Source organism: Pangasianodon hypophthalmus, chromosome 27, assembly GCF_027358585.1.
Source record: "Pangasianodon hypophthalmus isolate fPanHyp1 chromosome 27, fPanHyp1.pri, whole genome shotgun sequence".
In the NCBI taxonomy this organism is placed as follows: domain Eukaryota; kingdom Metazoa; phylum Chordata; class Actinopteri; order Siluriformes; family Pangasiidae; genus Pangasianodon; species Pangasianodon hypophthalmus.
In genome coordinates this window covers 2689850-2707212 of record NC_069736.1, presented here as the reverse complement: position 1 = coordinate 2707212, position 17363 = coordinate 2689850, and the positions used below count along the sequence as shown (strand labels likewise).

At 37.8% G+C, this 17363-nt stretch overlaps 1 protein-coding gene across 3 annotated transcripts in view; it reads right to left on the bottom strand.

The window, feature by feature from the left end:
• The window catches only part of LOC113531323 (astrotactin-2), a 371532-nt gene that overhangs the window by 62778 nt on the left and 291391 nt on the right, over positions 1 to 17363 (bottom strand). For all 3 annotated transcript variants that reach the window (XM_026921980.3, XM_053230640.1, XM_053230641.1), the window contains 3 exons: positions 5808 to 5932; positions 4337 to 4441; positions 784 to 963 (listed from right to left, as the gene is read on the bottom strand). In XM_026921980.3, the coding sequence (XP_026777781.1) occupies positions 784 to 963; positions 4337 to 4441; positions 5808 to 5932 (410 nt within the window). The remainder of the gene's footprint in view (positions 1 to 783; positions 964 to 4336; positions 4442 to 5807; positions 5933 to 17363) is intronic.

Genomic DNA, 17363 nt, shown 5'->3' with positions numbered 1-17363 from the left:
CATGCAGAAGATTTAAAAGTGACTTCCACTAGGCAGCACATCAGAGCCCAAACACCCCTCCCTGCCTGTCAGGTTTCCAAGTCGAACGTTTAGTGATTTTATTCACAGCCACGTTAAACACACTGATGAGCTCTGTCTCTTAAAACTTTCCACCGTCATCATGATTGTTGCCATGGTCTGCATCTCAATAGTATACATTCGAAAGTATTTACTAAGCTCAAAAATCCAGAAAGCTTGTATGAAAAACTTTGTGTTGTAAGGTATGTTTAAGGTTTTTTTTAAATTCAAACATTGGAAAATTTGTCCTTTTTTTGCTAAACTACACTGGTGCTGTGTGTCAGGATAGTGAAATAGACTAAAGCAGCACATATTAATTTAAATGTGGCTTGTCTGAATGTGTGTGAAATCCATTTTGGATATTTCTAATATTAATCTATAAGATAACTGAATGAAACAAAAGAGGAGAACGTGAGTTTCTATCTCGACCCTTCCATTGCGAACCCCTGCGCTATGCATTGTGTGTGATTTAGACACATAATTTTGAACTTGTAGCCATAAACTTCCATTACTTGTTAGCCATATTAGCCTCGTCGCTCCAGTGCAAACACTACGGAAGAAGCTTCAGCTACCAGACACGTTATATTTGTGCTACTTGTTGTCAGAACAGTTGCTTTTAAAAGAGAAAAAGTGGTTTGTAAAGATTTTTTTCAAACAATTTCAATCCAAACAATGCACAGGGATTTTAAATAAAGGAAACATTGTGGTCTTCGTCCCTGTACTCACCTTTCTGATACTGGAGCCAGAGCTGCTGCTGCACCTTCTTGCTGGGGAAGTAGATGTTACAGCTGAGCTCGGAGCCATACAGAGCTTCGGACACGTAATGGCTGCCGTACTGCTGGATGAAGGACAGGAGCTCGTCACGCGTGCTGTCTGCTGTCAGAGATTTCAGAACCTTAGAGAACCCTGGGGGGACACAAGCCAGGAATCGGGATAGGAGGCAGAACTTTAGTGAATATTGATGGACAGAGATCTAGTGTTTTATTACCTTTATGCTTTTAAATAATTTTTTGTATTTATTTTTTAATAATTCAAGGGAAAAGACATGGTTCTTGGGCAACCCAGAGACTGAAAAAAAAAATAAAATAATGAACGAATGTTTTTCATATATGTATTTTAAATATTATTTAGATGTACCCATACTTTTCCCATGTTTTTAAGGAATGGGAAAAACTTTTTTTTTTTTTTTTTTACAGTATGTGTAATGTTTATTTTATATACTATATATTGTTAACTGTAATTATAACATCTTCACTTTGAATGCATTGTTAAAAAAAAAAAGGTGCCAACAAATTTGATGTCTATGTTCAAAATGAGTAAATGTATTTTAAAATATTAAGAAAAGAAAATTTGGGAAGCAAATAGTGACTCTTTAAAAAGAAGTTTTTTTAAAAATAAGATATAATAATAATAATAAGAAGAAGAAGAAGAAGAAGAAATTAAAATAATAATAAAAGAAATACAGTCTAAGTTAGAGAAGTGTGTAAGTGTGACCTATTAGTTTTATTTTATTTTTTGTAAACCAATGGTCATCAAAGAAATCAAGCATGAAAGAAAGAAAGAAAGAAAGAAAGAAGAATAAATAATTAATTGAGGCTAGTATTGACTTCTTCTGTATTTTGCCCCAGTGGAAACGGAGGTTTCCGAGGTGGAAGTCGCCTACACATTATGGAAATACTGTAACATCTGCATTGATATTTTACAGAAAGTCCTCCGTGGACTGGGTAGGAAATGTGCCAAGACTGTGTACAAACACTCAAAGCAATCCTGCCATCTTCAAAGCCTAGTTTCAAGGCCCAGATTGTGCCTGTGTAACTTTTATCGTATGCTGTCGATCAAAAATGGCCCTCGGCTAGACAGAGTTTGCAGGCAAGTGTAAAGCGAGAGGTTAAATACTGCATGAGACTCTGGAGGGACGAGCTTTGATCAGTAAGAGAGTGATTTCCCACATGACTGTGTAGAATGACAGAAAGCATGGACAGTGCTAAAGCTCACACGGTCATAAATACACACCTCTGGGAATGGAACCTTGAGATTCCACCTAGCTGTATGATCAGATGGTCAGCTCACTGCTGACTTTTTAAAAATACCAATTAAAATGCATTTCCAGCTATTAACATACTCTGCATGGCCAGAGGTATGTGGACACCTGACCATCACACCCATATGTGCCCTTTTCAAAACCAGAGGCATTAACGCAGAGTTGGTCCCCTCTTTCCTGTTATAATGAGCTCCACTCTTCTGGGAAGCTTTCCACTAGATGTTGGAGCGTGGCTGTGAGGAATTGTGTTCATTCAGCTATAAGAGCATTAGTGAGGTCAGGCGCTGATGTTGGTGAGGAGGTCTGGGGTGCAGTCGGTGTTCCAGTTCATCCCAAAGGTGTTCAGTGGGGTTGAGGTCAGGGCTCTGTGCAGGACACTCGAGTTCTTCCACTCCAACCTTCACACACCATGTCTTCATGGAGCTCGCTTTGTGCACAGGGGCATTGTCATGCTGGAACAGGTTTAAGCCTCTTAGTTCCAGTGAAGGGAAACTGTAATACTACAGCATACAGAGACGTTCTATACAACTGTGTGTTTCCCACTTTGTGGCAACAGTTTGGGGAAGAACTACATATGGGTGTGATGGTCAGGGGTTCACATACTTTTGACTCTGGTGGTTCTGGAGCCCTAAGGAACACTACAGCAGCCTCCGTTTCTTGGCACGGGGACTCGACTGCACCGAAAACCTTTTGTCTGTGTTTTATCTGTAAACACATGATTGCCTTATGAATCGAAATTGCATTGTATCGCATAGATGCCCGAGGTTTACTCCCCAACTAGAGAGATTTATTTATTTATTTATTTATTTATGTTTTAATCACAGCCAATCTGCATTTCAGCTTCTAATTACAACATAATAAATACTGATAATGTTATGGAAAAGTTGTTCTCAAAAATATCCTTGTAAGAAAGAACAATTAGGCTATTTTTTAGCTTCCTTTTGTTTTGTTTTTTTTGAACATTTGGCAACATAGCACCCCCCTACTTAACAACCTTTTCTGAATGTTCACATTTCCCAGAAAAGCCCCGTAGACATTATTATGATATCTGTTTGTAAAATAATATCCCAGATCCCTGTAGAGGACACTATAACCGAAGCTGAGGCAGCGATGCAGTATGGGATCCTCAGGACATTCGTCAGGATGTGAACATTCTTCCTGTATTTTGTGTCGGTCCCTCAGAGCCCAATTGTCTGAAACAGTCTCAGAGTTTGTCAGAGAACAAAGTGGCCTCCTTAGACACCCGTGTCAAAGTGTTTGACCTGCTCTGGGGGGAAACGTTTTAAATATTTCAATCTGAATTGGATTTTTTTTAGCTAGTTGTGGGACAGTGTGAAAAATTCATGTTACTAGGTTCATCATACAACCTCAAATTTTCAAAAATGATATATGACATGCCATATAAATTTGCAGCAACATGAAGGATTGTATATTATATTATATTATATTATATTATATTATATTATATTATATTATATTATATTATATTATATTATATTATATTATTTATTTTTATTTATTTTATTTTTTATTTTTGTGATGACCATTCTGCCATGTTTTCAGTATTTTATCAAATATCATGCTCTCTGATTTGCATTCCTTTATTAATTTTCTGACATCACCAATACTAGTTTATGCCACAGTGCTGTTGAATTCTTGAATCTGATTGGCCCAGAAGGTGTTGATTATTATTATATATATTTTTTATAACAGTTTATAACAGCAGGAGTCTCCAGTGTTGGTGCGTTGTAACTATCAGAGGTAAATATGTAATTTTAAGTTTTCCAACATCTTCAGGTCAGAGGAGTTTACGCTTTTTTGCGGTGTCTCTGTAACATGACAAGCTGCCGTTATTGTCTTAACTAACTTCAAAAGAGAGATGAGAGAGAGGCTGGTGAGGGAACGACTGTTTATACCTGCTATAACGTAAGTGAGAACAGGAACTAGCTGGATGTGGATGTTCCACAACATAACATGTAACTAAAAACACATAAAAAATCATGTTGTGTCGTTCTTTAATAAATGAAACATTGTTAGTGTTGGGAAATTGCTGTTCTATAAGAGGAATCACACACTTTGGGACGTGCTGTTATAGGAAAATAATCAATTTTGCGATGGTTACAGTAACTCCACTGCATCACACCTTCCTGTCGTTGATTGTTTGGCTATAACAGCACAACACAGAGTGCTTTATTCCTTACATAATACATGGGAAAACTACACCATGAGCTCCTGTACCTGTAGACAGAGTGATGGCGCTGAGCTTGACCTTGTAGAGGTTGCTCCGGACTTGCCACTGTTGCACCATGGGATATCCCATCCCTTCACTGAACTGGGCGTCTCCTGTGGTACACAAACAACATCATATAACACAAAGGAAAAATTCACCCTAAATGATATGTATATTAATCTCTATAATTAATGTGATCTTCAACAGCAGCCAAGATTTATTTTGTAATTAAATCCTAAATTGACTTTTTTTGTTTAAACTTCTTTCATCGACCTGTTGCTATATTTTCAGCTGGTGATTATTAACTGCTGATAGTGGTGCAGTGGGATTTATCCCTCGCTTCACTTCTACCTAAAGGGAGCGTTGCGGTGGCGCTTTAGTCCTTTAGTCTGTCCAGATCTCTCACCTTGTCATCTGTACACTCTGCTCAAACAGATCAGCTTCCAAAGCTTCATTATTCACACTGATAACATCAATGGCATCACGCTCGTCATCTCACTCACGGATCGCTAAATAGCCGAGTCGAGTCTGTGCCATAACTGCGTTGTATAGATGCATTGCATTCTGGGACTTTGAGTCCAACATCTACACCAACCTCTTCACTACCTCTATGCTGGATTTCTCTTCAGTATCACTGATGCATTGAATGTCACTGGAAAATGGTGAGTGAGAAAAGAAGCTATAGGTCTTTAGATATTTCCTTCAGTTAAACAGCACTGTAACTGCGCTATCAATAACAATGTCCCCCTGTAACATCAGAACAACACACAACCACTAACTTCTCACAGGAATGACGAAAATAAAGCACCAGAATCACTAAACACATCACAAACATTTCAGGATCAAAATATCAACTGTGTTTCAGGGTGGAGTTTTTCCTGCAAGGTTTATACAGAACAGAACTCCTTTTCCAAAAATGTTTCAAGTAGAACCTTCTCAGAAAGCTAGAACCATCCAAAGAACCCCTGAGGAACCCTTTTGTCTAACAGTGTCGTTCTCGGTGTGTGTCATTCTCACAAAGGCTCACATCTGATTTCGCAAAAAGCACACTTTCAGTGTTATGCAACTATTTACAACAGCACAAAAAAAAACGCAGAGAAACATTTTAGTGTTTTGCTTTTATTTTGTCCTTTTGAAACCTACAAAGGAAGAAAAGAAGGCCGGGGGGGTTGAGGGGGAGAGAGAGAGAAAAGAAGAAGTGAACTCTGTGAGATTAGGGTCACAAGAAGGTGAGATATGAGAAGTGTGTGTTTGTGTGGGCATATTTTTCTATCTTGGTGGGGACCAAATGTCCCCTCATGGATAGGAATACCTGACATTTTGACCTTGTGGGGACATTTGGATGGCCCCCATGAGGAAAACTGCTTTTTTATTCAAAGCTTAAAAAAAAAAAAAAAAAAAAAACCTAAAAGAGCCAAAAGATTTCCTGTGTGTGTGTGTGTGTGTGTGTGTGTGTGTGTGTGTGTGTGTGAGACAGACCCGTGAGGAGCTGCAGGTTAGGTAGAGGTTCTGACAGCACTCCTCTACACTGCTCTTCCACCGGCAGAGGGATGACCATCAGTCCATCAGCCAGCTGAGGAAAATCCTTAATGAAGTTGTTGTCTCTGTGCGAGAGATGAGAGAAACACTGGGCATTAATCTTTACCTTCCTTTCAGGTCAAAATAATGGAAAATGAATTAAAGGGGAACATGACACTTCAAGTGATTTAAAATAAATGTATTTATTTATTTATTTTTTATTTATTTATTGTAGATAAATTATAAAACTGACATTCTGGTGCAGAAGTTTACATCCTTGCTTCATGTTTTGAATGCAAAAAACACAAAATATATATTTATTTTTAATGTACTGTATGTCTAATTTATCTACAAACGAAAATAAAATGTTAAAAAGGAAAAGTGGGTGTATCCTGCAACAAGACAACAATCCATCACAAGGAAAAAATTGACAGAAAAAATATTTCTTACACTCTTCCTCATTAATTAGGCTTTTACATTAGTAAGCTTTTTGATGTTTATATATTCTTAATGTGCATGTTTTTATATCTTGAAACTTGAAAATGAAATTTCTTTTCCTCATTCCTCAGAAATTGTTAAACAAACGTCTCATGACAGAAAACTTAAAACAAAATGAGTGCATTAATATCTCTCTCTCTCTCTGTCTCTCTATCCGTTTCTCTCTCTCTCTCTCTCTCTGTTTCCCTCTGCCTCTCTGTATGTATCTGTCTCTTTGTCTCTTTCTCTTTTTCACTCTCTCCCTCTCTCTCAGTCTCTCTCTCTCTCTCTCTCTCTCTCTCTCTCTCAGAGCTTATCTCTTCATGCGGTTCTACGGCTGCGTCCCAATCTCTGCTCACTCCCTCCCTGCCCTTTGAGGTGCGTCCACTCATCACTCAGGGGCCCAGTCAAATCTGTCGAGGCCACCTCTCTGAACTAGCACACAGTCCACACACACGCACACACACACGCACACACACATCCCGCATCGTGTGTCGTTGAAAAAATAAAAACCAGGCGGATGGTGATATGTGAACACAGAGGTGCTGGTTGGTTAAATTGCCTACTAATGTTAAAAAATAATAAATGTTATATTTACTTAGACACCTTTCACTGGCTAATGCATTTAATACCAGAGCCCTGTGTTTCTTAAAGCATATTCTTGTTTCCACCATGTTTGTGAGAGATTGTTGCCACAATTTGCTCCTTGTAGCTTGTAGAACAATTGCACTGATTTGTCAAAAAAAAAAAAAAGATTCTAGTGCACTTCGCAATCAAGCAATAACGTCTGTCCTCTTCAGGTTTCTATAAACAGCACACGTCTTTCTGCTCACAAACAATCGAGGTCGATAAAGATCACCTGTGCTAAAGGGTATGTAAGGTTTAAACAGAGTCAGGAATATCATATAAATATAATTACTAATTATACTATTATAAAAATTTGATTTTAAGTTTTTAAGTATGTGTACTTTACTTTTGACTTTTACGCTTTACATTTTAAGAGAAAAAGCTCTGCTTTCTCCTCACTACATTTACAAACATCACTACATTTCTCTAAAAGGTCGTAAAAAGTTGTAAGAGTGAATTATTTAGCATTGAACAGCTAAATCTAAATTGCTAACAAATCTAACCTTTAGCAGAAGTGACACTGTGAATGAGACCTACTTTGGATTGGGACGAGTGATTAGCATTCAGCTAGTTTGTATGCTAGCTAACGTGAGAGAGTTAGTTGGCTTTGGATAAATGTTTTCCCACATTCCTTTGCTCCTTGGTGAAAGAGGCAAATTTACCTTCAGGAAGTTTTTCTTTTGTGAATCTTTCTTGGACTTGTACTTTCTGAAGCTGTACTTCAACTTTTACCAGCCAGTTTATTCAGATAAGCAGTTTCACTTCTACTTGAGTAAAGAATTTCAATACTTTTACCACCGTTGCTTAAAAGCCTGTTTGCGGCGCTCGAGCGAGACTTCTTGACCCTCAGCTTCTCAGCTCTGTGCTTGGATTGTGTCCTGAATTACTTCTAACCTATTTGGGCTTAGAGTAGAAATAAATAAATAAAAAAGGCACTATAACCAATCCTCGCTGTTATTCAGAACCAAAGACTCGCTCTCTCTCTCGTCTTCTTCCTCTCCATCCATTCTCTCTGACTTTCAGTGGAAGAAAGCGAAAGCCACAAGAGCCAGTTAGAAGCAATCAGGAGCTGCTTTAGTGGAAGAGAACGGAGGAAAATTACAGCACAGCAACAGAGTGAGAGAGAGAGAGAGATTGAGAGAGAGAAAGATAGAAAGAGAGCGAGAGCACTGTAAAAAGATTACTCGGCCGTGCTTGCAGAAACATATCGATTGCCAAATTTAATCAGGCCACGTCTGGCCCGGCTGGGAGGCCACGAACACTGACGAGTTCTCCCAAACCAAGGTCTGACTGTATGGATTTTTCTCCCACATAAGAGTTTGTCCTTGTCACTGAGCGTGAGCTCGTTAACGATTCCTCACTTTAGCCTGTTCTCCATCTTGGACTGAGGCTGTGAAATGGCCCTTTCATGAGACGGAGTGGGTTGAGTACAAGGCAGGCTGGACGTTCATCAGTATTTCATACACTTTGTGTTTAGAACATAAGATCAAGCAATCTGTGTTTCTCTGGACCACTGTCTGTGGAACATTTGTGGCTTTTTTTTTTTTTTTTTTTGTCTTTCGTGAGACATTTGGAGCTGTGCTGGGCCTGAGCTGATGATAATTAAAGACAATAATATGGTCCATTTACTGCAGATTTACTGGCACCAGGATTTAATCAGCCAGACAAAATAATAAAGAAAGCTGCTTCAAAATATCACACTGAACAGCACTCAGTCTGTTAATAGTGACTTTTACCAACAAAGCATTTAGGAATGCCTACGGTGTCCAGAAATATACCTAATGTCAAAGATTAAATCCATAACCGTGAAAGCTGATCATAGTTTTCCAGTGTTGTCCTAAAATAAAAATATTAAAAAAAAATATATATATATATATATATATATATATATATATTTGAAAATTATTAAGATTATTGGGATTAGACATCTTAAAGAGTAAAAAAGAAAATGCATCAACAAGATGAATACCCTCGGAGGTTAAAAGCTAACTGCATGCAGCAGATTTGATTTCCAGGAATTTGAAATGTGCTCACTTTTAAAGAATTGACTTTAAAATGTCTCATATTTCCAATACAGTAAATAAAATAAAAAGCATTTCAAATGGAGTTACTGTTACCACCGTGAAGTTAATTATTTTCCTATAACATCATCTCCAAATGTTTTATTCCTCAGCAATTTTCCAACGATTACAGTGTTTTATTAATTAAAGAACGACATTGTGTAGTTACATTTAATGTCTCATGGATGTTCTACTACATTCAGGTTGCTTGTGATGTTACCAAGAAACCACAAAGCATAATCTCCTCCGTCCTGAAAACCTAAAGCTACAAAGCGCTGTCACTGGAGACTCCTTCCATAAAGGTTACTTCACCATATCATCAATTCTACGTTCTTCTTTGTTCAATAACAACAGGTTTGTAATCCAGCCTTAGATAATGTGGCTTGTCCTCCATACAAGTACCTGTGAATGAGCTGTTACTATAGAAACGATGACAGTTGTTATAGAAAATGAATCAACACCTTCTGACCAATCAGATTTGAGAATTAAACAGCGCCGTGGTATAATGTATATTATAAATTGACAGTTGAATATAATGTTAGCTAACTAGTTAGCAAAGTATACAGGGCAAAAAATGTCCATCTTGAACATTCTGGGGGAAAAAAAACATTTTATTTGCAGAAACATCTTCTGCTACTGGATTATGGATGATGAGGCTTTAGCTGTGACACCCGTAGCAGCAACTGTCTCTCTTCTAAAGAGTCATGTTTTATTTTTTTTTTCTACATCTGAGCTGTCCCTCATTTTCATCTCCCACAATCCCCTGCAGGTTGCTTGTGTGATCTCTGGTTTACTATCATGTCTACTTAGTCTTGCCTGCGGCTTTACATCCCTCCCAAATGTTGTGAACAGCACGACCTGTTCACAAATTTACGGAAGATGAATACCAGAATGCATCAGCTGTCTTTGAAAAAAAAAAAAAAAAAGAAGGAAAGATCCATTTTTAAAAATAAATAAATAAAACAGAACCAGATAGATCCGGAGTCTTTTACAATTCTGGCTGTGATTCTGTTGACTATACGCCAATCCCCAGGAATGTAACAGGAAGTGTCCTGTGTGTGTGTGTGTGTGTGTGTGTGTTTCTCTGTTTATCCATGTTTCATTCAGGACTCCTGAGTCTTCATTATCCTCTTTGTCTCAGCCTGCTGAACATTCCAGACACTCAAAATCCAAAGCTGGATAGAACTTGCTGGAAAATAACTGTTCAATATAACATGAATCTCCAGTTCACACGAGCCGAGGTCCGAACACCAAGCTTCACATAAGCAAACGACAAAAGCACACACCCTTTCCAGCTCCACGGCGCTTCTCTCGCTCTATAGACCTTTGAAAGTAATATGTTTACTGACCATACAGTGCCCACACACACACACAGAGGGACCGCTCTCCATTTTATTTGCTCATCTAACACACCTCCTACTTTTCTTTCGTCATACACACAGTGACCTAATGGACTCCATCTCTCTCTCTCTCTCTCTCTCTCTCTCTCTCTCTCTCTGTCTCCCCTCAAAAGCTCTCACACACTCACCAAGTGGAAGGATTTAATGAGTCTCCCAATTAAACCAGTCACTTTCTCTCTAAATCAGTTTCTCTCTCTCTCCCTCTCTCTCTCTCTCATATTACGTCTCTCCCTCGCTCGCCCTCATTGTCCATCCCATTGCTGCTGCAATGTTCTTCACTGTTGGTGTGTAATTAGAGAAGCATAGATGCTGATCTACACTAATATCCTGCTCTATATCACACACACACACACACACACATTCTTATTTACCTCTCTTTTATTCAAAATGATTAATAAATCAAAAATTAATGATGAATTATTAAAATTAAATAATTGAAGATACCATTTAGTTAACAATTTTGCTTTATTATTACTAAATACATTAATTATTACAGTATGATTCAGTATTACACTATTCATTCCAATCTTAGTTTTAAGATTTTACATGTGTTTTTTAAAGTGCTGATTGGACTAATAAAAAAAAACAAAAACAAGCCAAGCTAGCTATGATATGAATTTCAGCGAGCATATTGATATTCATATTCATCAGTATGTAATAATTTCTAATGGAATCAGATTAATATGAAAATTGCTACTTTAAAAAAAAAAAAAAAAAAAAAGTTTGACAATAACTACTTAATTGCCAAATGTACTGTAGTGAGTATAATGCAGATTCTGTAAAGTGTGACAGTGTGGAAAAATAGTGAAACCAAGCGTTACTGACTTTCAGACATATGAAACTGTGTTGTTTGTACATCATTGTCTCAGAAGAGGGCGCTCTCTCTCTATACTGGATATAAAACACTGTAACTCTCTTCCAGCTCATATGTCAGTGAGTGTTGAGTATCACGTTGTACTTTTACTGTATATATATATATATATATATATATATATATCGTCATAAAAATCCAGAAACTGTACGCTGGGCGCTGTACGTCAGTTACTTCTCCAGCATGCTGCCGAGTGGTTTGCATACCCCTAATTTAAGACAGTGAAACCAGTAAGATTTTGGATTAGGTTTTATAGCTGTTCCTTCATTATCACTATTAGCAAAAATGTGAACCAATAAGAATAAGATTTCTGAAGGTGGATTTTTTTTGGAATAGTAATGGTCTGGCCTGTCTTCACCTCTGTGAATGGGAAAATTTTTCTTTTTCATGCCTTAAATAGATACCTTAATGCAGCACATTCATATATATCAACTAGCTCAAAGGGGAGTGCAAACTTTTGAGCTTGATAATAAACGGAAAATAAATGCCACCTTGCTTGTCTTCATGCTCCATCAACATCTTTTTTTAAAAAAAAAAACATTTTTGTAAGTCACTATCTAAGGTCCCAAAAAAAAAAAAATCCTTCACTAAAAATCCAAAAATGTTTGCTCTTAATAACTGAAAGCAGTGGAGTAAATAAAACATAACACATATTAAAGCTTCAGCATTGACATATGTTTACATCAAGGTCAGCATTTGGAGACAATCATTACATCAATAGTCAATTAACACCGAACACATTTTAACCAGAGTTTCAATCTCTAAGTCATGCAAAAACCCTGGTGCATTATTTCCAATGTATTTAATTCCTCACGCATTGATGCTTTGAAACCCCAGGACCAAGATCAAGTTAAGACAAGATCGAGCTAAGACGAGGACCAAGATCGAGTAAAGACAGAGTCTTAAAGAGGTCGAGGCCCAGTCAAGCTCGAGTCTAACTCGAGACTGAAAACCATCAAATCCTGTTCAACTAGTTGGCTTCATTCATGCATTGCACCAATGACTAGGCTGTTTTCCAGAAGAAGGAATTACTTCTTGGCAAACATTGTGCATGAGAAAAGAAAAGACAACATGAACATTTTTGAGTCGAGACCAATGCCCAACACCACGACAAGCCCAACTGCAAATGCTATTAAGTCTGAGGCAAGAATGAGTCAACAGAGAAAACGTCTTGAGACTGGACGCTAGACTTCCAGCCCTTCTTCCACTTTGTGCACCCTGTGAACTTTAAAGCCATAATATATAATAGACGGACAGTGCGGATGGAATGTACTGCATGTAAAGTAAGTGATGCAAATTTGAGCAGGCCAAAGTGAAAAAGAGCTGCAGGCCACATTTGACCTGGAAAACACCAATAAACAAGCATGGAAGTTTGATATTTAGATACATTCTGTAAGAATCATGTTTCTAGAAGACATGCATTTTTTCATTTTTCTTCCAAAAACCAATTGGGAATCATACTGATTTTAAATACTGATGCTTTAAACCATGTGCAAGTAAATATTATGACTGTTTAAGCATTTCACATCTGCATGCATGAAGGGAAGAAAAAAATCCACCATTTTATTATGTTAATACTGAAACATTATTTCCCAAGTCTCTTCACAAAACAGCTGTTGTTGTGCTTTCCTGACAATAACAACAAGCCGACAGTACTTTTAGATCATTAGATATAGTATATACCAGATAAGAAATTTCTAATTGCAACACACACACACACACATACGCACAAGAATATTTTTATTGTTTCTTAACCTGCCTCATGTTGACACTCGAATATAATAATCCACCTTCGCATCTGCCCACTCTATGTCTATTTTTTTCTCCTGACTCAAAACGTGTTGAATATAAATATTCCACAAAGCACAAGGAATTCATTCACATCTGCTCAGGTCTTCAAACTGTTGCTCAAATAAAGCACAGATTTTGGTAAGAGCGTCCTCCAGAATTGTTAACCAGACAGAACTCATAACCGCAGCTCCTTGTTTTAAATTCAAATACACTTTCAGAACCCTGGCATTGTGTATTCATTATGTTGAAATATTGAACCCAGTGTCCTCCCACAGAATCCTGCAAAACCAAAGAGCTCCAATTTGTCTCGTCCCTCCTCAGGGCTATGACGTCCTTGTCAGACCCGACGCACTCAGTGTATTAGCATGATAAAAAAAGAAATAGATGTTTGCTTACACATGCCTGGAAACTTGCTTCTGGGAATCTCAGTCCTGTACTCGACTGGATCGTTTTACAGAAATGAGGTCTCGCTGTGAAGTGTTCTGCATGTGACGGCGCTCTTATTAGGCCATGATTAGTCTGTATCGTGAGCCAGAAGGAAAAATTTTCCCTTGTGAAAAAAGTAATGAAGCATGTGGTGGAGAAAACAGAGGTGGTTTTGTGAAAGTCATGATGAAAAAGTGTCATTTGAGTGACTGAGGGGCATGCACAGGAGCTGGATGGATGGATGGATGGATGGATGAATGGTTCGATTAATAAATTTGCTGAATAGATATAACTCTTGATTAATTGGAGGACAAAGGCAAATGATTGAATGAAATATTTATGGTTGATAGATGGATGGATGAGTTTAATGATGGATGAATAGGCAAAAGATCTATGGATGACTAAGTGGAACAGTTTTGTGGATGAATGGATAGATGGATGGATGAATAGGATATTGGGTAGATGGATGAATGAGAGGTTGAGAAGATTGTTGGATCAGTGGATAGGTGGATGTATAGATAGGTTGGGTGGAAATATCAGTTGGGGATATGGGTGACTGGTATGATAGATGGATGGATGAATTGATGGATGGATGAATGAATGATGAATCTATGGTTGATATAAAGATGGATTGATGAATTTAATGATGGATAGGCAAAAGATATATGGTTGAATAAGGGGATAAGTGTTTTGTGGATGGATCAATGGATGGATAGATGGATGGACAGACGGATGGATGGATGGATGTATAGGTTTTTGGGTGGGTGGGTGGATGGATGCAATCCTGAATAGAATGATGGATAGAAGGTTAGATGGATGGGTGGATGCATGGATAGGTTGGGTGGAAAGTTGCAGCAACTCGGGAGTTTGATGGATGGATGGATTGTTGGATAGATGGATTGGCTGAATAGTTGGATGCTACCTTGGATTAATGGAATGAGAAATGCATGTATGCATGTGTGGGTGGGTGTACGGGCACTGGGATGGACAGATGGAAGGATGATAGGTGGTGAGATATATATTTGGTATTAATATAAACATATATCAATGTCAAAGCTTTAGAATGTATTATCTGTTGTTTAACCCACTGATTTCAGTTATTAAGAGCAAACATTTTTGGATTTTTATGTTAGTGTTAGTGATTTTTTTTTTCACAATTAGGCGATTAGATAATTGCCCATTCTGTGTTAGAAATCTGCTTTTGACCATCATCATTTGCTTCCTGTTAAACATGTTAACACTCTCATCTAATTACTCTTTAAACTACCCATAATCCTGCCATTATTTTGTTAAACACTGACAGCTAGTTAATACTGGAGTGTTAATTAATTAGCACAGACTGCTGTGATTTGCCCTGCTGTTTTATTGTAAGAGGTGAGCAGCTGTCAGTGTGAGAATGGCCTCTATCTTGTAGATGCAATGAAGTCTCACAGCTTCTGTCATCCAGCCTCTAACACACACACACAAACACACTCACTCACTCACACAGTGACAGACACAGTGTGATTGGCGCAAAAGATACAACATGGCCCTTCATCGCTTTGACACCTCTCTATTGGCAGGAACATATCCAGTTGGTTGGCCATATTGCCGGAGACAAGCCGAGAATGAAATGTTCGCTTGCGCCTTTGACTCAAATTATCAGTCCCGTGTTAGATTGCCAAAGAGCAGATGGGTCTCTCCTCTCGATGAGTGTCTTTTTTTTCATAACTTGTGTATTTTAAATCCAAAGACATGGTAGTATCGGAGGTGCCATTAATGATGACAGACAGAGAAACACAGCTGTCTCGCACAATGTTAGCATTAAAAACAGGCCTTCTGAACAGCACTGAGGTTTCTGAAACATTTTCAGAACATATTTGGCACATTTGATTCATTTTGAGCATGTTTTTCTCTGTGTGTGTGTGTGTGTGTGTGTGTGTGTGTGTGTAAGGGAAAGGGAGGCTGAATGAGCTAAATAAACTATTTAAAAATGACAAGATGCATCAGATAGGCTTATCACTACAGCACTACAGATTAGCATAGAAAATCTTTGTGTGTGTGTGTGTGTGTGTGTGTGTTTATGCCAGCACCTATATTCAGAGACGATACGCTGTCTAAGTCATTAATTCACATAAAAACAGTTGAAAACAAACACCTTCCTAGAGTAAATATACTCTCAGAGACCTGACTGATATTACAGTTTCCACGTTACTCAAAGGGCTACATGCAGGGGTGGACAAATCATAAATTCATTAGCTAGCCCCGTGAAAGCTCCAGTGTGCATTCCAGTCCCAAGTCTTACCTGCCTGGAAGTCCAATTAAGTAAGCTAAAAAGTAACAACTGTCAAAATGTAACTCCTTTCTCTGGTTATGAAGTATTTTGCCTTTAGCTAACATTTCAGCTGTAAGCTGTAGTGTTCTCTCATCATGTACGAAGGTCATCTGAGTCTCACTAGCGTCTTCATTTTCACTCAGTGACGCATATAAATGCAAAGAGACTGTGTGTTGTGCTAGCATTAGAGTTACATAACAGTGAGCAGAAATTTGCTCAGTTTAGTTTTGCATTTCAGGGAAGATCTCTAGCATCCGCACAAGCTAATTAATATGAGTAGTAAAAATATTTCCTACCACCAGCCAGATCACATCCGCCGTTCGTGTGCGCAGTGGAGGGATTTGAAAAAGATTAGCGCACGTTACAGCCTCAAGGCGCTTTGTGGCACTGACAAATATAAAGTATGAATAGATTTTCTTTCAATGAAAGAAAATTGAATAACAAAGATACATTATTTGCTTTTCCCGGGTACCTGGGCTACCAGTTTGTCCAGGTTTAGGTATACTGCACACTTCAGACTGCTGGGAATTGCAGAATATTGGATATTAAACCACAAATAAGAGTGCAATCCAAACATCACGAACTGAGTCAATTAAATGCTAATGGATAGTACTGTTTCAAGGTTTATTCAATTTTATCTTTAACTTAAATGCAGTCAATAAGCAAAGATTTTTTTTATATAAATAAAATAACATTTTTAAATAAATATATATATTTTAAATTTTTTACACTGGAGCTATGAGGCTTTTTCATTTTGCATAGCTGTGCTCTTGAATCCAGCAGAAGTAATAAATACAGTTTAGTATTGTGTATCATGAGCGTAGAGGTAAACACCACTGTGTTTTATTGCGAAATACATGGCCAAGTAACTGGACGTAAAGGAAGAACTCTAACGGGATGAAAGAGAACCTTGTAGGATATCATATTGCATTTTTTAAGCTCTGAAGAATTATGTTCAAGGCTAATGAACCAGTCTTTCTAAACTGACCATGTTTTCAAGTGTGTCCATTAAAATTTGGAAAATTTGGAGGTGATATGTAAGTTGTGGCCACTAATTAATATAGTGCCCATGAATTGTTATGCTGTGGACACAATAAACTAAAGTCTTGACCACAAACTGTGTAGCTTAAGCCCATGTCCTAATATGTTATAAGCTGATTCTGTACTATGATGTTTCCATTATATTTCCATACTTAGGCAAGAATTACAGCTGTTGAGAGTAGAACTATATAATGATCTGCATGACCTCGTACTCTCTGATACAATTCAAACTCAGGGAGGCAGAGCTTAGGGAGCGAAATGATACCAAATTGTGGAATAAAGTGATTCCAATTGTCAAAATATTACAGCATTCAGCTATAAGGTGAATTTTGTTCGTATTTGTAGATTAAGTCAGCTAAACTTTGTTGTAGCTCCAGTGCAAAGCTAACCAAGTGAAATGAATACGAGGTGACAATTATAGAAATAAAAGTCCAATGCTTTGAGGCCCAAAAAGGACTTCAGTGACCCACAGGAAACATTTATGACCTCCATTTATTTTAATATCCGAAA